Raw genomic sequence first — 23,908 nt, forward strand, 5'->3', positions numbered from 1 at the left:
AAAGTGGGGGACGAAGGCGATGCCCCCGCAGCCCAACCCTCTAATTACACCACCGCCGACCTCGAGAAATTAATCGGGAAACTAACTACCTGGTAATTACTCGGCAAACGCTATTAAGCCGTTATTAAAATTAACCGATCATTTTTTCGTGCCACACCGCGCTACGAGGCCCTCCGCCTGCTTCGTCCAGGTCGCTCGCATTTACTCCACACCAGCAGCAGAATTCGTGGTTTTTATCTTCACTGTTTCACCCTAATCGTGTTTCTTCTACTCGGGCACCGCAGATTTCAGCTAACCATTCCTCGCTGAATCGCTAGGTAATCTTTGTTTCCTGCTCTCACACGAGGCAGCACTTGGCCTACAGAGAAATTCCTTGTGCAGCAGCTTTTTTCCTTTTCTTATTCCTTCAGCTTGTTACCTGTGTGTGTGTGTGTGTGTCGCCCCAGCAATGCATCTGTCTCCCTCTGTTGTTTATTTTATTCCTCGACGGCTGTGAGCAGCGCTGAAAACAAAAAGGATACGTCTTGGCTTGGGAGCCAAAAGAAACGCGCGTTAATATTCCGGCCGTCCTTCGCGCCATGCAAAAGCTCACAAACAGCCCTGCGGCTTTTCCGCGCGCGGTTCAATTTGTAGCGTGTCTCCCGCCGGTCGGAGGCTAATTGTCGTGCTTTATGGCCGCCGTGTTGGGCGAGAGTCAGCTGCTTTGCATGACGCTAGAGCTAGCGCAGTTACGCTAAAACCCGCTTGCGCTGCCTCGTAGCTCCGCACGAGAAGTAGAATAGCTGCAACCGCTTCTATAGCTGTGCCTGTCGCTCTCGACACTCTCTCTGTATGCTCTGCCTGGCGACATTGGTTTGCGGTTTCGGATATGGGCATAAATTTTCGCATGGTTACTGGAGGGTCTGGTATTATTTAAATTAGTTTTTGTTAATGCGTATCTCGTTAGATAGTTGGCTGTTGTCTGACATCACATGTGGGCTGTAGAACTGTTTCTTCTTGTAAGAATAGACTAGTCTCTTGGTACCATCCTGATGATGAAACAAAGACAATCGATATTGAAGAAGCGCACGTTGTTCTGTTACGTGGGAAAAAGCCTCTTAATCCAAAGCATTATAAACCGTCACAACTCACTGTGCCCACCATATAATTCAACGTGTCGTACGCGTATTTAAATTTTCTACTTCGTAATACGTAAGCATACGACTGACTTTTCGTGTTTACGTACTTGTTAAGTTGTCTCTCCCCGCTGCAAGAGATGAGATCTAAGTGTTCCCTCATCTTGTTAATCGATTCTTCCTCGAACGTTTTCCGTTTTGTTACTGCGATAGGTGCCATCTTTATCGCTGGTTTTCCTTGTCATTTTGAGCGAATCCCTTTACTTTGGCGATCGGTTGCAATCTGGTGTCGTTTCAGTACACTAGTAATTTGCGACACTTCTCTTGTTTCTGTAAATTTTATGCTCGGTGTAAAGTTTTAGGAAATGTACATTTGGAAGACAACCGAATCGCATTAAACCCACTTAATCAGACAAGCGTCTCGCTCGGCCACAAAGTAATTTCATCTAAAACAAAGGAACAGAGTACTTTATTCTGACCTTCGCGCACCAGTCTTCTCGACTGATGTTCCGAGTGAGAAGTACGCTGTTCCGGAAACTTAAAGATGTTCCTAGATTCGTGCGTTCGTTGTACATACAATTGTCTGATCCTTGTAGCAATAGAGAATTGGTGTAAGTCACTGCTGACTCGGAACGAAATGCTGAACTAGTCTGTGCGCAATTTCTCGGTTTCCAAAAACGAAGAAAGAATATCTCGTTCCAGATAGATATTTACTGAGACGGCTACTGTGTCACCTCGCATTTTTCGTCTAACAGAAGCGACAGTCCGTAAATTGAGGGTGGCTCTTCCGTAATTTGCTTCAGCCATTTCGAGCGAATGCCGAGGTAACATTCACGAAGTAGAGTGCGTCCAGGTTACCCATTCCGTCACTCGCGCGTCATCGTGCTCGACACCCTGCCGCGTGATCGGGGCGTGTAGAACCCAAGTAGTGGACGAAGTCAGCCCACAGTGCTCGCTTCACTCGATGAAAGCGCAATATGTGGAGCCTGGTCACAACAGGACACTTGATGAGACCCAGGACGAGGCAGCGTTTGCATACCAGAAAGCGGACGGGCTTCATTCTGGTCCCCCGCGCCCCGCTGGGTCGTGTCTTAGGCGTCCACCAGAGAGCCGCCCCGCCCGCGTGGGTAACTCGTGTTGGCGGTCCACCTCTTGTAACAGGCCGTCTACAGCACACATGATGATGACAGACTCTCGGTCTCCATGTTTTGTGTGCGAGTGTGAGTGAGTGAACACAGTAGTTGTAACTTGCCGGCCGGACTCCACACAACCATCTTCTCTTTTTTTACACACACACACACACACACACACACACACACACACACACAGTGCGAGAGGACCGGTTCTGCCGGGACGGCATGCCGTGTTCGGGTGCCGTTAAACAACAGCCATAATATTATAGGGGCCGGCCGGCTGTTGGCTGTGTTATCTTGATGGGCGCCGAGCCGACCACTAATAAACGCTTTGTTGTTCGTTTCAGTACTACGAGATGTCGTACGGGCTGAACGTCGAGATGCACAAGCAGGTGAGTCATTAGTGCTCGCCTCTGCCTTTTCCTTTTCCGCGTCGCCTCGAGTGTTCGATAAATATTTATGTATGCTAATGCGGTCGCTTCGTGACACGCAGCTCTGTGTGATGTTTGCTCCTCCGCAGCGGTGGGAACTGGCCGGCGAGAGGGGCGGGGGGGGGGGGGGGGGGCAGCCGGAGGCATATTTCATGCAGAAAAAAAAAGGGGGGGGAAGAGGGAAAAGCGGCCGTGTAAATAATTCATACTAACTGTTCCCAAGTCGCGGGTGCTGGAGAGGGGGTGCGCGCACGATCGCCGGATAACACGTCGACACCAGTCGCTGCAAAAAGACGAGGACAGCGAGCCAAGAGGGCACTTCCACGATCTCCCTGTTTCTTCTCCCTCTCATGTTGCTGGCTTCATTCGAAAGACGGGTACACCGGAAAGCAACTCGAAACAGCGCTTTATTTTTTGCAGCCTTTATCAGGCGATGAGTGCAGTGGTATACTAAATTCATTTCGACGTAATCGTTCTATTCCTTCGTGCCCTTTTAACAAACGTCTACTTCTGAACAAGTCTCGTGGTCAATCCATAGTTCCGAACGGAATTGTGAAACAACCACGATTTATTCCCGGACAACCAATTTGGACAAGCGGCCATCTTCATCTCGTGGATTAACACGGAAGTTTAGAAGCTTCACTCCTGGCGTCAAATACGCGATTGCTTTTAGTCACAACCCCCCTCCCTCCCCCTCCCTCCCTTACCTCCTCCCTCCCTCCCTCCCCCCCTCCCTCCCCCCCCTCTCTCTCTCTCTCTGTCTCTCTCTCTCTCTCTCTCCTCTCTCTCTCTCTCCTCTCCCCTCCCCTCCTCTCCCTCTCCCCTCTCCTCTCTCTCTCTCCCTCTCTCTCTCTCTCTCTCTCTCTCTCTCTCTCTCTGTTACACATTTCCAGCAATTACTATGTAAAAAAAAAAACATACATTATTGTAATAGCATACTGTCTCGTCACGGTGGCATTTACGGTACACTGCCGAGACAGTGTGGATACATTATAATGGAGCGTTGATTTTTGCACTTAGTGACCATATGTGCACAGACGGACGGCCACCAAGTTACCAACAGCAGACGTACGAAATGATACCGTTCGTCGATAGTCTCAAGTTAGGGAATGCTAAAACTGAAGGTCTATCTGGTGTTTTCAACACGTGAAAGATTCATAAATACAAGGAGTTGTTCTTTTATTTATCTGCTATCGTAATTGTAAAATGTGCATCCCCTCCCCCCTCCTTTTAGTATCAGTTTCATATCTTCTAATATTCGTACTACAATCTCATCTGCGTTCTATTATGGAAACGAGTCGAGTGTGGAAAAGTTCGTCACTCTTTCTGTATTACCATGCGTCATGTCCCAACTATTTGCTAGTGTAATTTAACCGTTTAGTTTCTGGGCACATTCCTTGCGAGGGATGACCAGCCACATTTATTAAAAAAAAATTAACATCCATGTTTGAATGTTTATTTACTTTCATTCAAGTTGGCAGTACAAAAAAATGTTTATTTACTTTCATTCAAGTTGGTCAAACACTGGAGTGAGCGGTTGCGACACTGTTTTGTTTTAATTTCAGTTTATTGGCTTTCGGCTCTAGGCCATGCAGCCGTCAGTAGTGGAAAGGCGATACGATAGTGTGTTTCATTAGACTTCCGCTTCAGTGATGACGATACGAATGTAAGAACACAACACTCGGTCCCCGAGAAGAGAAAGTCTCTGACCCGGCCGGGAATCGAACCCGGCCCAGTCGGTTAGCAATATTCGGACGTGGGACATCTGCAGAAGACCAGTGGCTACACTCGGGGCTTGGAGAGACTAGAAACGAAACATTGGTTCCAAATTATCTAACTCCTTTCTAGACAAAATATGTTGATGAAAATCGTAGGGCTTAAGCAGAAAAAAGAAACTGACGACTGTTGTAATATGTATGTGTATGTCTGGGGAGAGGGAGGGAGAGAGAGAGAGAGAGAGAGAGAGAGAGAGAGAGAGAGAGAGAGAGAGAGAGAGAGAGAGAGAGAGAGGGGGGGGGGGGGAGAGGGGGGGGGCGGTTTCGGGGGAAGGGGGGGGGGGCGAAGGCAGGGTGCACTAGTGCCGCTATCACGCCGGCGAGATGTTCTCCTCAACAGATGTGGGTGTTGTCTGCAGCTTTGCCCATCCATCCAATGTGTCCTTTGTTTGGTCACTCCCTTGACCGGCAATACAGAGTAAGCGTAACCTCCCGGAGCTCGCTTTCGTATACTGCTTAGGAAGCTTAACCTTACTTCAGCTGTCATGTTCTCGATGGCTAAGGGCCCTTCACCGTCTTGCCTTCCTGCAGAGGTCCGCGTTAATCTTGGGCTTGGTTCGCTTTAAAAATGGTTCAAATGGCTCTGAGCACTATGGGACTTAACAGCTATGGCCATCAGACCCCTAGAACTTAGAACTACTTAAACCTAACTGACCTAAGGACAGCACACAACACCCAGTCATCACGAGGCAGAGAAAGGTTCGCTTCCCAAGGACACTACTCTAAATTCGAGCTATCGCTATAAGTTTCTCAAACTTCGCACGCAACATGGACGCAGCGCCTTCGTCTACAATGGTGGCTCTGAGACAGATTGTGGTGTCGGATGCTGCCTTCTGATTGGCAACAAACATTTTAGCTATCGGCTTCTAGCCCGCCCTCTATTTTTACTGCCGAACGTTTCGCCCTGTATCGGGCTACCCAGTGCATACGACGAAAGAGGCTTCTCAGTTGGGAATTATGTACCGATTGACCCTCCAGAGCCTCTGTGTGCTATACACATACCACCCCCTTAGTAAAACGAATGCACGGATGCCTGCACTCGCTCTCTGATGATGGAGCCGTTATGTGGGTCTCTGGCCACGTCAGTTTGTGCGCGAATAATGAAGCTGCCGATGCTGCTGCCATGGCAGCAGACTACTTTGGCCTTTCAGCTGTTCTGCCCCTTCAGATGATCTCTGTGTTGCCTCGTGTCCCTCTGACATGAACACTGGTCTTCCGAGTATGGGAACAAACTCCGGGAATAGTGATTGAAGTAGAAGAAATGGATTAAAATTTGCGATACGGTCTTCTTGCTTGCTAGACAGAAATGCTAACCATTACACCACCACGGCACTATGGTTAACATTGCTGCACGAACTACCCAAGTTGAGTGTCCTCCCCAACACAAACTTCAATTCATATCTTCTGTTTATTTTCCCTTACATTGTCACTACTGGCAGGGCTCTCTGGCACTGGAATAGCACCGCAGCACTCGACGTAATGGGCAAGTCCTGTACCATAGCTGATCTTGTAGATCGTGCAGCAATGTTAACCATAGTGCTGTAGTGGTGTAATGGTTAGCATTTCTGTCCAGCAAGCTAAAAGACCTGGGTTCGAGTCCCGACCGTAGCACAAATTTTAATCCATTTCTTCTGATTCAATCATTATCGCAGATAAGGAAGAGACTTAAATGTCTCAGGAAAAAATATAATTATAAGATCTATAAACTGCGGGAAATTAAACAGCTCCCGCCGTCATTTAAGTGGAGACCTCGCACTACTCTGCTTACTGCAACCGACCATTGACAGTGCGCCGTTTCCTGACCCAATGTCCATTTTGTAACCGATTACATTTAAATGTGTGTTTGCGATCTCAGTTATGTGATATTTTAGCAGTTACAGCGCGAGCTGTAGATCGCTGTTTATTCATTATTTGTCGTAATGTGGTGAAGGAAATTTAATTTTCAACCGTTTGAGCATCCCGTTCAAAGGGGAAGTGATCGTTTTTAGCTATGCCTTTACTCCAGTTGATTAGGGTCTATTACTGACTTCATCCGGTATTCGATCATTTAAGGTTTTGACACGGGCGCTTTTGACCGCAGCGTTTTCCGTGCTAAAGCAACAGCGACAACCACAACGACCGACGCCACCATTCTACCGCAATTTGTACAGACCGTTATTTCCCCGCATTGTATCAAAGTTACTGCTCGGTCCCGGAGCAGACGGCGTCGCAGGCACGATGCATAGCTGACGCCAGGGAGTAAGGCGAGCAGCGGACTCGGGGACGTTTTATCTCTGGAGGTATCTGATGGCTAGGTGAGACCTGGGCGGGCGGGCTGTGTTTGAGCAATGCGGATGGCCGAAAGAATGGGAGAGGCAGGAGGGGAGTGCGAGTGAATTTGGTGGGGAGTGCGCAGCCGATGGAAAACCTTTCGCAGCGTTCCGTAATGTAATCCGTTGTTTGCCGAACACTTGAGCGGCAGATTTGCTGCGCGCCAGGTCGTTGTTCCTTCCTTCCTTCCTCGCTCGCAGCGGCAGCGGCACTCATATTTCGCCGACGCGCGCACAGATATTGAGGTGCAGATTCGGCCGGGCGGAAATGATCCGGCCGTGGGTGCTGCGAAAAGTGGGCGTGGCGCGCGGAGTTGGGCGGGTGGTGTCAGTGGAGGTGGAGGAGGGGTGGGAGCGGGAGTCGTGGTGAGAACTAGCAAGGTGTCCTGCAGTAAACTAGGCAGGTGGGAAGATAATACAGAGCGAACTTATTTCTTATGAGAGACTGTTGTAAGGTATACAGGGTGCGGCGCTTAAATCCAGACGAATTTCACTCTGAATTTGCCACCATATCGTAGTTCCTCCGAAGGTCGCGAACGGCGTTTTTGAAAGCCATAGGCATCTACTAAACAGTCAGAACCATAAAATGGCCGAGATGTTGCGGGAAAAGTGCGGAGTACAACCGAAAAGCTGCGATTGTCGAAAGTCTTGGCGCTGGGCGTTCGTCCACTGAGATAGCTCGATTCTTCGTACACCCGAGATCCACTGCCTACGAACCTGTGGCCGAGTCTGACGCTTCGCAGGAGTGTGGCCGAGGTTCCGCTAACCCGGCGAGGGAACGCGTGTCACCAACTGCGGCAGTCACAGAAAAGGCTCAGGCACTGATTTCGGAGGACGCGTGGCAATCGGTGAAGAAAGGGGCGTCGGTATTGAATGTCTGCGAGCGGACAATGCGTCGGATGGCGGAGAAGCACCTCATACGAGGCATTTAGTTCGAAGGTGGCTCTCGTACAACGTTGACACGTTCTGGTCGAAGGAGCTCTCGCCGCCAAAGGGCCCGGATTTCAATCCCTTCGACCACGTTTCGATTGTAGTCGAAAGAGTTACCAATAAGAACAGCCACCCTAATGTCGCATCTCTAAGCATCGCTGTCGAAGCAGCATTCGCGAATGCGGACAGCGCTGTTTTAAACAGCGCGTCCGCCCGCTTCGGGACAGGAGTGGAGGCGGTCATTGCTGAAGGGGATTACATCGAGTAATTTTACTCTTGAAAGATACCACTACTCTTAAGTAAAAACAATTTCATTTGCATCTTGTTTCAACAAATTTGCTTTCGAAAAGAAGTTTCACTGTCTGGATTTAAGCGTCGCATCCTGTAGATTCGTTTGTGGGATACGGGATACGCAGAACGTAAGAAGACTGTATCGAAATGCAGGAAGACATGCGGAGGATCGAAGACTGGTGCAGCGGCTAGTAGTTGATGCCAAACCGCTGTAAATGTAATATATTGCCTTCAAATAGGCAAAGACTAATCGTCTTTCGAATGTTGTAGCGCTTTGCTTACTAGGGGAAAAAGTGGACAGGAATTTAGTCCTCTACAATAGTGTTCTATAGTTCTCGTGTACCCAGCGATGTTTCAGCTCTTTGTGTCTTCTTCAGTGGACTTTTATTTTCTTTCTGAAAAACTGTTACATGGTAACCTCTTGTGTAGGTTATATGAATTTAGGCTGTGAATTACTTACAATAGCACATAGTTTACGTAGTGTATATGTTAAGATTTTATATGTCTTAAACTTATGTAAACTCGTACCCAATGATCGATCTTTTTGTAGATCTAAATACTTCAGAGCAAAAATTCATACAAGCTACAAAAGAGTTTAACATGTACGAATAATTTATCAGAAAAAACAAAGCCCTTCGAAGATAGCACATCAAATCTTAAAACATGACTGGATAAAACAAAAATATAAATCGGTGTCTAGCATAAGACGGTATTCCTGTCCAGATACGTCACTGTTTAGTTTCGTTACCGACGACAAATTACTGCGAAAACTAAAATCCCTAAAATACCTAGAATAAACCGTCTTCAGTGGCATGTATTTACGTGATCACGTCCTACTAATTACCTGGTAAAATGGATACTAGGCCGATTCATTGCAACAATCATAAGGAAATTTATTTCATCAGCGGAAAAGTGGCCGAATCTGCCGACGGCCTTGCCGCAGTGGATACACCGGTTCCCGTCAGATGACCGAAGTTAAGCGCTGTCGGGCTGGGCTAGCGTTAGAATGGGTGACCATCCGGTCTGCCGAGCACTGTTGGCAAGCGGGCTGCACTCAGCCCTTGTGAGGCAACCTGAGGAGCTACTCGATTGAGAAGTAGTGGCTCCGGTCTCGTAAACCGACATAAGGCCGGGAGAGCGGTGTGCTGACCACATGCCCTTCCATATCCGCATCCAGTGACGCCTGTGGGCTGAGGATGACACGGCGGCCGGTCGGTGTTGTTGGGCCTTCTAAGGCCTGTTCGGACGGAGTTTAGTTTAGACCGAATCTTCAATATTCTTCACCAGTATGAGACTGTTACCAAGTTGTATTTGTAGATCAGAGGAAGGATCCAACAAAGAATGCTTTTCGTTTCATGTAGTGGGCGTCAGGACCTAACGGAAATTGTCAGACTCCATTGGCAGAAACGACAAAAGGCATCACAGAGGTTTGCAGTTGAATTTTCTAGAGCGTACGCTTCGACATAAGTAAGGCACCATAAAACGCGCTTCCTGCTTCATAAGACCCGTGAAATGGACAGGAAAGTAAAATAAGAAATTCGAGCTCTTAGGTAGGTGAGTCGACAGTAGTTCTTTCTTCGCATCATTGGCGGATGGTACGAGACAGGAAATGATAGTGGCACGAAAAGTACACTCTGCCACACCCCGCCAGTGTAATTGTTTGCATGCAGATTTCGGTTGTGCTGCGTACTGTCGGAAAACACGTAAGAGCTGGTGTGAGAAATTGTGGAGTACAGCATGGGGCTTCCCTAAAAGTCGTCCTGGAAGCAGATGAAGGAAATTGGAAACGCGGCTTAACAGGTAGCTCATACGATAGTGCAAGAGAGGCGGATACGGAACGCGAATGGGACTCGTTGGAAGCAAGTACTCTAATAAAACCACAATGGGAGGGTCGAGCGCAACTGCTACTTCCGTTCCGTGTTAAGTGCAGACACACTGAGTGTAGTTGCGCTTAGGGTGCACACAGAAGAGACAAGTCGAATATGCTTCCATGTGGTCTGCGATTAGGCCACCGGGAACATTCGTATGAAGCAAGCCCACGCTTTAATACAAGCGAAGCACGACCTTATTGGATTATCAATTAGTTTCGAAAGCTGGTAACTGGACTTGAAGGATTCATAAGCAGAATCTTCCGTTAACACGAAGGCGACGAGTGGATTTCCACTCCTGCTAACTTCTTACCTAGCGCATTAGGTAAGCAAGCGATAAACTGTGCTCACCCATGACAATGTTAGGAGTTTGTGGCTTCTTGTGGAATCAAATCTGCTTCTGGTTGAAACGTTCTCAGGTCATAATGCTGTCTTCGAAACTACAAAATATTCTCGTGGGTCAGTTGGCCATAATCTTGCCGAGAAATTTTGAAACAGTTGCTACGCGAGGAAAAACCTCAAACAGCAGAAATTTATTTCTGTCGTTATTAGCAGTATTTTGAGCGTATTTCAACCCTAAGTCTGTAACCATGGCTTGTTGCTTTCAAACCACTGGCTCACCAAAATCGTCTTCTGCTTTGTCTGTCTCTAGTGGCACAGACAAGGGTTGTTCTTAATCCACCCAGTAACCTGAAACTGCTGTTAAATTTGTTTACACCAATTTCATTTCGAACAGTAACCGAGGGTAAATAAAATTCCCATTTGATTAACTGAATTTTCAGTTACATTGTACTGACAATTAAAACTTATGCATTGCTTTAGTTGATGCTTGACACATTATGGAAACATACCCCGCAGTTTACAATTAAAGTTCCGCTTTAAAAAAATCTCAGGTTTTGAAGTGCACGATGGAGCAATAAACTTCTGGGTGAAGGCGGAGCTTTTCATTAACGCAGTACCTTATTGTTAATCGCGGACCTAGTGTCCAGTCGTTCATGAACGATAGCGAGAGGTAATCACGAAGTTTTAATTATAACCTTGAAAAAATTGTCATTTGTGTGCAAGTACATGACTGCCGTCCTAGTTGAAATCACAATGGCTGTGTACCACTGCACGCAAGTGAGGGTTCGGGTGTCAGTGTCAAATGACTACATTGTATGTTGTACGTTCTACGCTGAAGCGCCAAAGAAACTGGTATAGGCATGAATGTTCAAATGCAGCGGTACGTAAACAAGCAGAATACGGTGCTATGGTCGGCAACGTTTACTGCTGCTACAATGGCATGTTATCAAGATTTGGGTGAGTTTTAACGTAGTGCTACAGTCGGCGTACGAGCGATGGGACACATCGTCTCCGAGGTAGCGACGAAGTAGGATTTCCCGTACGACCATTTCACGAGTGTACAGTGAATATCAGGAATCCGGTAAAACATCAAATCTCCTGTATCGGTGCGGCCGGAAAAAGATCCTGCGAGAACGGGATCGATGACGACTGAAGAGAATGGTTCAGTGTGACGGAAGTGCAACCCTTCCCAAATCTGCTGCAGATTTCGGTGCTTGGCTATCAAGTGTCAGCGTGCGAGCCATTCGACGAAAGAACATCGGTATGGGCTTTCGGAGCCGAAGGCCCACTCGTGTACCCTCGATGACTGCTCGGCACAAGGCTTTACGCCTCGACAGGGCTGTCAAGTCCGACATTGGACTGTCGACGACTGGAAACATGTTGCCTGGTCTTACTAGTCATTTCAAGGTATATAGAGCGGATGGACGTGTACGGGTAGGAGACAACCTCAAGAATCCATTGACCCTCCCAGGTTCTCAGTTCTCTCTCTGGCAGTTTATGGCCCACCTTTTTCTGCGTTCGGCGTGACTTTTACCTGTGAAAACAGTTTTTGCAATAGTTGGTGCCGTTCACAGCTGAGCGGCGAACCATAGTTAGGACGAATTCTTCAATACAGGAATTAGAAACTTTCAGTCGCGTGGTGACTTGTATGTAAAGAAACAGCATACCCTGTACGGGGGGGACGTGGCGCACAGTTGGGCTCAGATGACACGAGCGTGAGGTGTGGTGCGCGGCGGCGTCGAGACGCGCTGTGGACGGCTGCCGCCTTCTCACGGCCTCACTCTGCCTTCTCCCCGACTCTCGCGGCGCCGCCTGCTTGCGGTCAGATAGTTGAGGAATGCGCACGCGCGCGCCTCCGCGCGATTATGCGTCGGCCGTGCGTGGCGCTCCGAGCCGCATACGCGATGTGTGTGTGTGTGTGTGTGTGTGTGTGTGTGTGTGTGTGTGTCGGCTTTCTGCGAGCAGTCGGGCGCCGAATCTGCTTTGTCCTGCGGCTACCGCGGTCCGTGAATCGCAGAGCGCAGAATTCTGCACCGCCTGGCAGCGTCAACAGCGCGCTGCCCGCGAAACGGACCGGGCAGTGCTGTACGCTCCGAAACGCACCCCATCCCTCGCGGCCATCGATTATTACCCAACTGTTGGTGTGCTCGTTGCCTTAATTACCACCTTTCACTGCTCACACACACACACACACACACACACACACACACACACACACACACACACACACGAACTAAATCTACCGCCGTCTGTGTTTCCTCCATTTTCCTCTCAGGTGATTCTCCGGCGTATGTTGTTTGCCCGCGACTAATTGAGAAATATTTTCGTTGTATGGAGAGTACTGACTGTAGGAAACAGAATTTCTGCCAACTTACTTACCTACTAAAAATTCAACTTAAATCACGTGTGTTGTGAAGCCGTCGTATCACTTTCTCACGATTGAGTACTGAGACTGTTACCAGGGGTCACACACTTATCTCAAAATGTTAGCGAACTGCGTCAATAAAGTGCTATAACAGGATAGACACGCATAAGTGCGTCGCAATAGTACGCATATTCGCAGCCACGATTACAGCATATCTTGAAGTTTCTGTGCCATTAGGCACCACCACAAGTAGAATGCGAGCAGTTAACACAGATTGTCAGACATAAAACTCGTCCTCGAACATCTCGTGTCGTCGAGTGACAGTCTCACAAAGGTCAGTTACAATCCAGAGGCAGCTGCCTTGACCTGCCAGCATAGTACAATCCTGTAGCGTATATATCACAGCTCCCCCCAACGATGCAGCGGTCTACCGTAAAGTCTTTGCAGCTTAGTTCCATTATTGGTTTTTAGTATTTTCGAAGACTTGACGTAGAACGTGCAAAGACTTTGCAGAAAACATGGGCATCGTTGGGAGGCTGTGATATACACGTTACAGGATGTTGGTAGGTGAAGGCAGCTGCCTTTAGATTGCAACTTTCCTTTGTGAGACTATTACTCGTCAACATGAGATGTTGAAGGAAGATTTTTATGTTTGATCATTCATGTTTATTGCTGGCTTTTCACTTGTGACGCTGCCTAATGATACAGAAAATTGACGGTATGTCGTACTGTATGATTATACAGACGGTTGTTTTGAGTTGTCACCGCGTCATGACGATATTACACTCGGTTTTAATGCAATGGAAATAGGTCTCGAGAAGAAATAATTTCGGTGCTGCGCTATTTCACTCCCCCGCAACAGACATAGTCACTCTCTTCTGTTCTGACCCATTTATAGAAGTAATTACCGAGCGAGGTGGCGCAGTGGTTAGCACGCTACACTCGCATTCAGGAGGCCATCCTGATTTAGATTTTCCGTGGTTTCGCTAAATCGCTGCAGCCAAATGCCGCGATGGTTCCTTTGCCAAGGCTCGGCCGACTTCCTTCCCCATCCTTCCCCAATGCAATGAGACCGATGGCCTTGCTGTTTGGTCTCTTCCCCCAAATCAGTCCAATTGAATAAAAGTAATTCATTGAGTTAATAATTTGTTTTTGGTAACACCACTTCTGTATTTACGTCAGACGCGTTTCGCTTTTTATTGCCAAATGCAAAATCAGTGTCCTGAAATTAAATTATACGTACAAATGTCTGTCTGTGGCTATTTCGCACAATGTATTGCATGTATTCGTAAGGTTCTGAGGGTGGTAGCAGTCTCGTAACTGGGGAGAAATTTTGGACTTGTACCGAAGATTTTATTGAAAATTTTATATTAGCACTAGCAATTCCTGCTTTCCTATATTGCAAGAACTGCTCAGCATTTATACCGTACATCACACTGTTTACCCTGATGTGTGTTTTTTTGAAGCACGTCTGCCATCTGTTCATCACACAGAGACAGTGACTCACACTGTAACACACGATGCATAAAAGTTGTCAACGTGAAAAGTGAAATATTGTCGCATATGCTACTGTCTAGCTAATTTCGCACACCAATCTAATATAAACCTAAAAATTCATCATAATTGAGTAAATGGAACAATCTCGATAGTATATTCACGCAGGAAAAAAGATGCTTAATGCACTAACAAAACTTTTTAACTAGCAAACGCATAAGTACAGATGACAGAAAATCCTTTGAAAAACTATGGAGTACACTGGTCTATAGAAGTGAATATTGGACTCGTGTAAATTGGAAAGCAATCGACCCGAAGCTGCTGAAATCTGGATGTGGTGGAAAATGGCGAGAATGGGCTGGGCGGAAAGAAAAACCAACTCGAAAAACAGTAAATGAAGAGAGATTATTGAAGTACATAGGAAAGAGTAAAATTACTTAAGTTTGACATGTAGTAAGACAGACACCTCACCTTCACCGTTAATATTATAGAAGGGAAAATGCTACGAGAAAAAGGAAGAGGACGGCCTAAGATGAAGTATTGGAAGACACTGCGAAGAGGATATGATGTGAAAATTATATGGAATTGAAAAAAAAAACAGCTAACGGCTTATTACGTTTCGCCTTTCACAGCTCCGTTTCAGTATTGTTTGGCCAATCCATTATGCTGTAAAAAATGACAGGGGAAGAAATTGTATCGCTATAGCTGAATAATTCAGAGACTAAATGACTCGTCTGTAAAAAAAATAAAATTTTACTGCCAGTGTGCTGTATCTGCGATGAATGAAAGCCACTTCCTCGTGTTGAACACAAAACATACGAGACCGCTTTTGTCTGGTCGATGTCTCACAGCTTACCTAGGCCTGTCCCGGCGTCCACGTTCGTGCTGTCGATCAGAACAGTGCAAATACTGAACTAGAGACGTTCGTGGTGTTCGGGAAACATTCGGCAGAAACTGTGTGTGTGTGTGTCCGCGCGCGCACGCGGAGGGGACAAAACATCTTCCCGTCAAAATAGACGCAGACGGCACGATTTATTTCGAGGCTTGAGTGGGAGTGGGTGATCCAGCCATTCAGAGACAGCAGGTGGAGGAAATGGGTAGGGCCCGAATAGGTGCCGGCATTGGAAATCAGGAATGGTGCAGAGCGGCCATACGGCTCTGAAAACAATGAGTATTAGGGCGCGGGCGTCATTGTGCATCCGCCTACTCCCCCTGCCAAGTCTGCGCCCGGAGAGCACAATGTGCGGATTAAGAGTAGCGCGCCCCAGGCCCCGGGGTAAACAGGCGCTGACACGCCTCCTGGCCGCCCCGCACCCGCACAGCACAGCGCATTGTCTGCGCAGCTGAAAGCCCGCAGAATTCCGCCAGCCCGCCAGCCCGCCGGGGATTTCGCGGCTGCGTCTTTTGCCGCGCGGCTGCTGTGAAAGGGCGGAAAAATGAGTCGCTCTTGCAGCCCAGAGTCGTGCTACTGGACCGGGAATGGAGCTGTGCGAGTCAGCGCTCCGGACGAGGGGGCGAAAGTTTGTGCACACAGAAGCCTGTAAAATGCGGTCCACTTAAATCTTACACTAAATCGCTGTTTACCGCACGACATGACGCGTATACTTTACATCTGAACCGCGGCGGTTTCAGTCCAGACTCTGGTGGATAAACGTAAATAACATGTGGTACATATACGTCAATACTGTGCAATTCAAAGTACCTGGAAGAGAGTTCATAGAAGCACTTTCACACTATTTCTGTACCGTTCCATTCTCAAACGGCGAGCGGGAAAAACGAACGCTTAAATCTTTCTGTGGGAGCTATAATTTATCTTACTTAATTTCGATGATCATGTCTTCCATTGTAGGTGGGCACCAGAATATTTTCGCATTCGCAGCAGAAAGTTGGTGATAGAAACTTCACGAAAAGATCACGCCGTAACGGAAAACGCCTTTGTTTAACGGTAAACGCCTTTGTTTAACGGTTGCCGCCGAAACTTTATTCTCCATTTGACGATAACTCGCCCTTTTTTGAACTTCTTCGATGTCCTCCTCCAATCCTATCTGGTCAGTATCCCATAACGCGCAGCAGTAGTCCAGCGGAGGACGGACTAACGTAGTGCAAGCAATCTCTTTAGTAGACTTGCTGCATCTTGTGTTAGCCAGCCTTATCTGCATTATTATGTTGTTATTCCACTTGAAGCTATTGGTAATGATTATCCCTAGGTACTTAGTTAAATTGACAGTATGTCAATTCGGGTGATCGGTTATGTAACTGGAATTTAGTACTCATGCGGATGACCTCACACCTTTCATTACGTAGGGTCAAATGCCACTTTTCCAAGTATACGGGTATCTTATTTAAATAATTCTGTCATTCGTTTTGATATTTTGATCTTTTTTCTAGATGCTAAATGACAGCATGATTGCTGCTGATATTGTTTCTTAAATCATTTACATAGAGGAGATAAAACCGAGTGCCTATAACAGTGCCCTGGGGAACGCCACATAAAACTTACGTTTCACTCGATGACTGAAGTGTGCTTCCTCTTACGGGGCAAAGCGGTTAATAAAACAATGCGGGGGATGCATTTGGTAGGCTTGAACCCCTCGGGATTAATTCACTTCACTGGCGTACTGACAGAGTGTTCCACTTGGAAGCATGTGCAGTGGACAACAGAGATCTGTAGCCGCATTGTATAAGTATAATGAACGCTGAATCTCTTCAACACGGAACCCCACTGTTTCAGGTGACAAGATTACTGGTGAACATTCAGGGCTCGTCAAATCGTTTAAATCTGTAGAGGAGCTTAAATAACTTTTGGATAAGGAAATAGAAAACGAGATGGTTGTTCGACCAATTATAGAGAATTGCGGCGGTGTTCTGAGTGCTTCTCAAATGCGTATGACAGAAAACAGTAGAAAACAAAGAAGGCGTAGCCGTTCTATGAGTCTCACTTCTGCGATAGATTTTGCTTAGGCCTGACTTTCACATTTGGGCTTATTCAGTCGATCCGAGATTGTATATGTAATCTCTGATAATTACTTCAAGCCTAAACTTTATCAGCGCAATGTAGCTATGCGGAACCCGTTCGAAGATGATGTAAATTTGCAGTAAGTGAAGCCATAGGTAGTTGCTGCTAACCGTACGTGTGAATTATTTACTTATCTTCATCACTGAGTTATACAAGAAAGGAGAATATTTAGTGTCTAAAAGGCCGATTAACTTAAAAGTCGTGTGCCAGTGTCTGGATCTCAGCTGGAAAGCTAGACTTTCATAGTCGCTCTTCAGACTGGTTGTTATTTCGATACGAACCTGCGCTACACGTGTCAGATACAACAGTTCAGATTATTCAGATTAAAGCGTACAACTATCAGATATCTCGTCCAATCGCAGTTGCCGTCAAGCAACACGGGCGTACTGAGTACGTTTCCTAGTGGTGCATGGCAAGCGCTATTTTAGACTGTCAACTGTGTAGGTAGTCTATATCGTGTGTGTTTCTGCATAAGAGTACAAGAGGACATCTTGAAAGACAATAAAATAAAGGCAGCGATTCACACATCGCAAACATCAGGCGTACGCATGTCATAATACGCGAAAACTGTTCTCACAATTGTAATTATTTCCCGAAGCGCGTCGTGTAGAACAAACGAAAATCGTGACCTTTAGGAGCATATGAAGATTTGTTACACCAAACTACTGTACAGTGGCTAGAGTGTATATATGTAATTTTATAAAATCGAACTTAAATCCATTTATAAGATCTGCATCAGTAAGCGCGAAACATCAAATAGAAACATACGGCTCCGGTGGCAGACACTAAAAGTGAGACACCGTGTATCACTGGATCTGGAGGAGGCTCCAGCCGCCGTCTCGTGACCGTGACCTGCTGCGTCAGCACTCCCCGGGCGTACGCGTCAGTCACGCTGTTTCTGTACGTGCGTGAAACAGCTGTGTTAACTCTGTTGGGCGATCGTCGACGAACAGCGGAGGCACTCGCAAAGGAGATTCCTGACTCGTCCGTGGCCTGAGCAGCGAACAATGCTGTACAACTATCTAACAAACATACTAGTATCAGTTAATCGTTAACTGAATTTAATCTCCGTACCATTTTCGGTTTTAAATTAGTTAAACTGTAGTCTCAGATGTCAGACGGCAATTGAATCTCAATGTAGACAAGCGTCATGTGCTGCGAATACGTGGAAAGAAAGATCCTTTATCATTTAGCTACAATATAGCAGGTCAGCAACTGGAAGCAGTTAATTCCATAAATTATCTGGGAGTAGGCATTAGGAGTGATTTAAAATGGGATGGCCATATGAAGTTGATCGTCGGTAAAGCAGATGCCAGACTGAGATTCATTGAAAGAATCCTAAGGAAATACAGTAGGTTACAGTACACTTGTTCGACCACTGCTTCAATACTGCTCACCGGTGTGGGATCCGTACCAGGTAGGATTGATAGAAGAGAGAGAGAAGATCCAACGGAGAGCAGCGCACTTCGTTGGAGGATCATGTAGTAATTGCGAAAGAGTTACGTAGATGATAAACTCCAGTGGAAGACTCTGCAGGAGAGACGCTCAGTAGCTCGGTACGGGCTTTTGTTGAAGTTTCGAGAACATACCTTCACCGAGGAGTCAGGCAGTATATTGCTCCCTCCTACGTATATCTCGCGAAGAGACCATGAGGATAAAATCAGAGAGATTAGAGCCCACACAGAGGCATACCGACGGTCTTTCTTTCCACGAACAATACGAGACTGGAATAGAAGGGAGAACCGATAGAGGTACTCAAGGTACCCTCCGCCACACACCGTCAGGTGGTTTGCGGAGTATGGATGTAGATGCAGATACAGAATTCGCACATACTTAATATTCATTTTCTCAATTTTGCAGTAACTACCATCCCTCTGAAGTAAAGTACACCATCTTAAAGATTTCAAGCCCGAGAGTCGTTTCGTGATGTCTTTGGAATGGAAGAGGTTAGTCTTTCGAAGCCGCTCACCGTCTTTGAAAAGATACGAACATGAGGCAGTCCATAAACTAAGAGAGGTGTATATATGTACGAAGTTTGATAATTGCAAGAACTTTCTGGTGTAGACTGGCAGCCGTGGAAACATTGCAGTCGTTGGCTTTAGTAACAAGAATTGCTGCAAATAGGCTACTTATGCTACAGGTGATACTTCGATTAAATTAGTAAAATAGATCCATAATCTGTCAAAAACAAAAGGCGACAAAAAAGTGGACACGAACGTGCTATCTTTCTCTCCACAGTTACCGGCGCTATCAGCTTAACTACAGCTTCGGCGTGGCAGCCAGGCCGCCTCCGTTTATGCCATATGCTGGCTCAAGACTGTATCCACAAATGTTATTTGATATTTAAGTACGACAAATTGCATCAAAACGACTCATCATTGTGCTGTAGCCCGTCCACGGTACACAAGCTGTAGTACTAAAAACCTCCAAATACAGGAACCCTTGATCCACCTCTGTGCAGTTTCCTGTCATTATTAAAAAAATCGTAGCTGAAAAGACGCGTTTTCGAGAGATCTTCAATTTGTTGATGCTTCGAAACAGAGTTGGAAGCGTACAATCACGGAACGTTCTCTGAGAAACAAAACCCACCAAATATGTAGTTTAACTCAATACAGTGGTGGTTCCTAAATTTTACTTGGGACATAAAAACTATGTCGCATTTCATTGGCCACGTTCCTCTCCGCGAGGCAAAAATCTGGCATGCCAGATTCTTCATATCACCCTCTGCAGTGTAGCGAAACGTGGAATTCCACGTCACCAGCTCCACGTCCACGTGCGAATTGACGGCCCGCGAGAGGTTTATTTTTCTAGAAGAGTAAACCAGTGTATTGCTTTTTCCTACGTATATCTCGAGAAAAGACTAGAGATATGTGTACTCATACGAAGGCTGACCAACACCCGTTCCCCCGTGAACAATTCGCGATCGGAGAAGGAAAAGGGGAAGAGTAGCGTCGGCCAGTTACAGTAAGATGGCTTGCGAAGTGTGGATGTTTGCGTTCAGAATTCCAGCGACTCTCGAGGTGGACGAGCTGTGCGGCAGGTTCGCGGACGCTGGGATGGAACAGCTGTGCGCGGCTAGCTAGCAGCTTGCTGCGCCGCGAGCAGGGGGGGAACCCGCCAAGCAGGAAATCCGCAGGCAGCGGGTGCTTTGTCTGCGCCCTGCACGAGCGGCGCCAGGCCGGGCGAATCCAGCGCTGTCAACAAGCACATCCTCCGTAACACTTTCCACCACGTGTTGTGCTGACAGTAGTTCGCCAAGCCGGTGTGCACGAGCCGTTAGCCGTACCGTGTCACTGGAATGTCTCCCGGACGCCACTGCGTCCAGTTGGTACTCACTTATCCGTTCTGAAAGCTGCTCTACGTCGCGACAGGAGGGCGAGACAGGAAGCGTGAAAACGACGCGGAGGTCTGACACAGCTTCCAGCGGTGCTTCTGTGTTTGTCGGTGACGTCGCAACGCGCGCGTAGGCTGGCGACAACCCTACCGTGTTGCGCTGTGCCGTCGTCACGCGCGGTAACCAGACTATAGTGGCGTTCTGCCTGGAGAATGAGGGTGCGCGTAGCCGTCGCCGCTTGTTTCCGCTGCGATACGCGCAGGCATCGACCGGAGTGGAATGTAATTACGCCGCGATGAAAGCGGCCGTTGTCACGGCGGAAGAGCGGGCGATTGGCGATGTAAAAACCTGGTCGAAGGGACGGGCGTATCCTGAGCCCTTTTATGTGGGGGTCGCTGTCGGCTGGTGGTCGTCTGCCGGGGAGCACGCTGCCGCCTGCTACACATTTACTGAGCAAACAGCAGTCTGTTTCCAGCTCGGAAACACAGCGAGCCGTGCTAAACGATCAGTTACGCCCTTCCATATCGTGCTCGACACGGCGTAGCCATTACTACCTCCTGTTTCCGAAATCAGTAGCACCATAAAGATTAACGTAAGATGGTTATGTGGTGGTAATTGAAGAGGTGTGACAGATCGAGACTCGAACCCAGATTTCATTATCGATACTCTACCTCGGGGCCGAGTTCGAGTGTCGGTCCAGCACGGTATTAATCTACCAGGAAGTGTCACGATACCGCACACTCCGCCGCAGAGTGAAAATTTCGCTCTGAAAGCATTTCACACTTGGATAACATAGATAACGCAGTACCATTACCTTCATTGTAACGTAGAAGTAAATATCCTCGGAGTAGTGAAGCAACGCAAATCACTTAATAAAAGCAAGTCTTCTGGTCCAGACTGTATACCAATTAAGTTCTTTTCGGAGTATGCTGATGCATTAGCTCCATACTTAACAATCATATGCAACCGTTCGCTCGACGGAAGATCCGTACCCAAAGACTGGAAAGTTGCACAGGTCACACCAATATTCAAGAAAGGTAGTAGGAGTAATCCACTATTGACAAGGGATTTCAGATCGATTCCGTATTTCTGGCGTTCCCCAAGATAGTTATACGCGTTTTGCAGTTCATTACCTATATTAACGATTCGGGAGACACTCTCAGCCGCCGTCTTAGGTTGTTTGCAGATGACACTGTCGTGTATCGACTAATAAAGTCATCAGAAGACCAAAAGAAACTGCAAAAAGGTATAGAAAAAATATCTGAATGGTGCGAAGAGTGGCAGTTGATCCTAAATAACGAAAAGTGTGTGGTCATCCACATGAGTGAGTGCTAAAAGGTAATCGTTAAACTTCGGTTACACGATAAATCAGTCCAATCTAAAAGCCGTAAATTCAACTAAATACGTAGGTATTACAATTACGAACAACTTAAAGTGGAAATAACACACATAAAATGTTATGGGGAAGGCTAACCAAAGGCTGCGTTTTATTGGCAGGACACTTGGAAAATGTAAGAAACCTACTAAAGAGACTGCCTACACTGCGCTTGTCCGTCTTCTTTTAGAATAATGCTGCGCGGTGTGGGTTCCTTACCAGATAGGACTGATGGAGCACATCGAAAAAGTTCAAAGAAAGGCAGCACGTTTTGTATTATCGCGAAATATGGGAGTGTGTGTCACAGAAATGATACAGGATTTGGGCTGGAAATCATTAAAAGAAAGGAGTTTTTCGTTGGGACGGAATCTTCTCACGAAATTCCAATCACCAACTTTCTCCTCCGAATGCGAAAATATTTTGTTGACACCGACCTACATAGGGAGGAACGATCACCACGATAAGATAACGGAAATCAGAGCTCTTACTGAAAGATACAGGTTTTCATTCTTTCCGCGCGATATACGAGATTGGAGTAATAGAGAATTGCGAAGGTGGTTCGATGAACCCTCTGCCAGGCACTTAAATGTTATTTGCAGAGTATCCATGTAGATGTATTTTGTCCGTATGGCTTCAATAGTACGTAAACTGCAGTCACTGAAGACACTAAGAAAACAGGACCATGTATCTCCGAGAGACACTGCACATAGAGCACAGTTCAATGGTATTTAGTTCTAAAACTGTTTTGTCTGTTGGGAGGGGCTGTTCGATGTACTTACAACTACTGTGTATAGCACTAAAGTTATCAACATACAAAATTAAGAAAAATGAAAATAACTATTGACGAGGAGATAATGTCGCAGTAAGTAGGTGTTACACACAGAAAAGCGGAAGTTTCAGGCTTTCCTGTGTGGCCCTGTTGTTGCCTCGCGCCACACAGCGCAGATGTAAAAGTCTCCTCGGTCTGGCTCAGTGAGTCACCCTAGTGACGAACGCGAGAGCTCTTTAAACAAGAAACTTAGAGAAGTCCTTCCCCTTCCCCTTCTCTTTCCTCACATCGCAAGAGTAAACATTTGTCCTGGACGAATTCGCTGACAACGGTATGACACACACGCAACGTTTCTGTTCCCTGCTCATTTGCGGCGAAGTGGAACTTACTCGAGTAGTCGTCAGTAAACAAACAGTCGCCGCAAATCTGGCGCAGACGACTGATAGAAAATTCTGTGGGACGCTGCTTGCAGTTGAGAAACAAAGCAAGTACGATGATTTTCAGAAGCGAAAGACAAAACTGATTGATAAGCAGTAGTGCTAGGGAACAAACTGTCCTCACGCTACGTGTACACTACACACTAGAGGTAGCGGAACTCTCGAGATAGTTTTCTGTCAGATTTCTACATTCGCGTCTACATCTATACTCCACAAGCGACCTAACTGGGTTATTTATATATCTTGTAAACATTAGTGGTCTTGTCACCCTCATGGGGGGACGCCCGAAGCAAGTTTTCACGATGCAGTTTTTTGTACGACACGGTTGATGTGCTGTGTTGTTTCCTAGGAACTCTCGAATACAGCCGTAAAGCTGGTCTAATGTTCCACAACCTCACACTTAGTTCACTACCCGAAAGTGCAGAACGGTATAGGGCGCTTCGCGCGAGTCGAGGAACAATAGGAACAATAGGTATCGACTCGGTCATCTGCGTCTGTCGCCTGGTGCGTCTCGTGGGCGAACTGCGAGCCAGCTGGCTTTCATAGTGTCAGTGTTCGCTGTATCCGTGTGAATCCCTGTACAGGTGGTCTGCGATCTCTAGAATTATTTGTAATAGGTGAGCGTGCAGTGTTACAAAATAAAAGCGATTGGCATCACGGATATAGGCGTATAGTGTTTGTGCGCGGCCCTTCTAGAAAACAGCAATAAGGTTTCAAGAAATACCGACCTACCCTGCCCACTGTGTACTAAAGCTCCATAGACTGACTGTCTACGAATCCGTAGAAAGTGGTATAAGCGACTTGCAGTATAAGAGGTTGTTCCTTACCATTCGTGACTGCGAAAGTGATCAGTGGGTACGATTCCTCCTACCTGTTCTGTCTAGGTCTCTCGCTGATGTCTCTCGAAGTAGTTCTCGTAGCGTA

At 46.8% G+C, this 23,908-nt stretch overlaps 1 protein-coding gene across 2 annotated transcripts in view; it reads left to right on the forward strand.

Annotated features, from left to right (window-relative positions):
* LOC124622635 (transducin-like enhancer protein 4) overlaps positions 1–23,908 on the forward strand; it is a 461,107-nt gene that overhangs the window by 114,788 nt on the left and 322,411 nt on the right. For both annotated transcript variants that reach the window (XM_047148412.1, XM_047148413.1), the window contains exon 4: positions 2,596–2,640. In XM_047148412.1, the coding sequence (XP_047004368.1) occupies positions 2,596–2,640 (45 nt within the window). The remainder of the gene's footprint in view (positions 1–2,595; positions 2,641–23,908) is intronic.

This window comes from Schistocerca americana, chromosome 7 (assembly GCF_021461395.2).
Source record: "Schistocerca americana isolate TAMUIC-IGC-003095 chromosome 7, iqSchAmer2.1, whole genome shotgun sequence".
In the NCBI taxonomy this organism is placed as follows: Eukaryota; Metazoa; Arthropoda; class Insecta; order Orthoptera; family Acrididae; genus Schistocerca; species Schistocerca americana.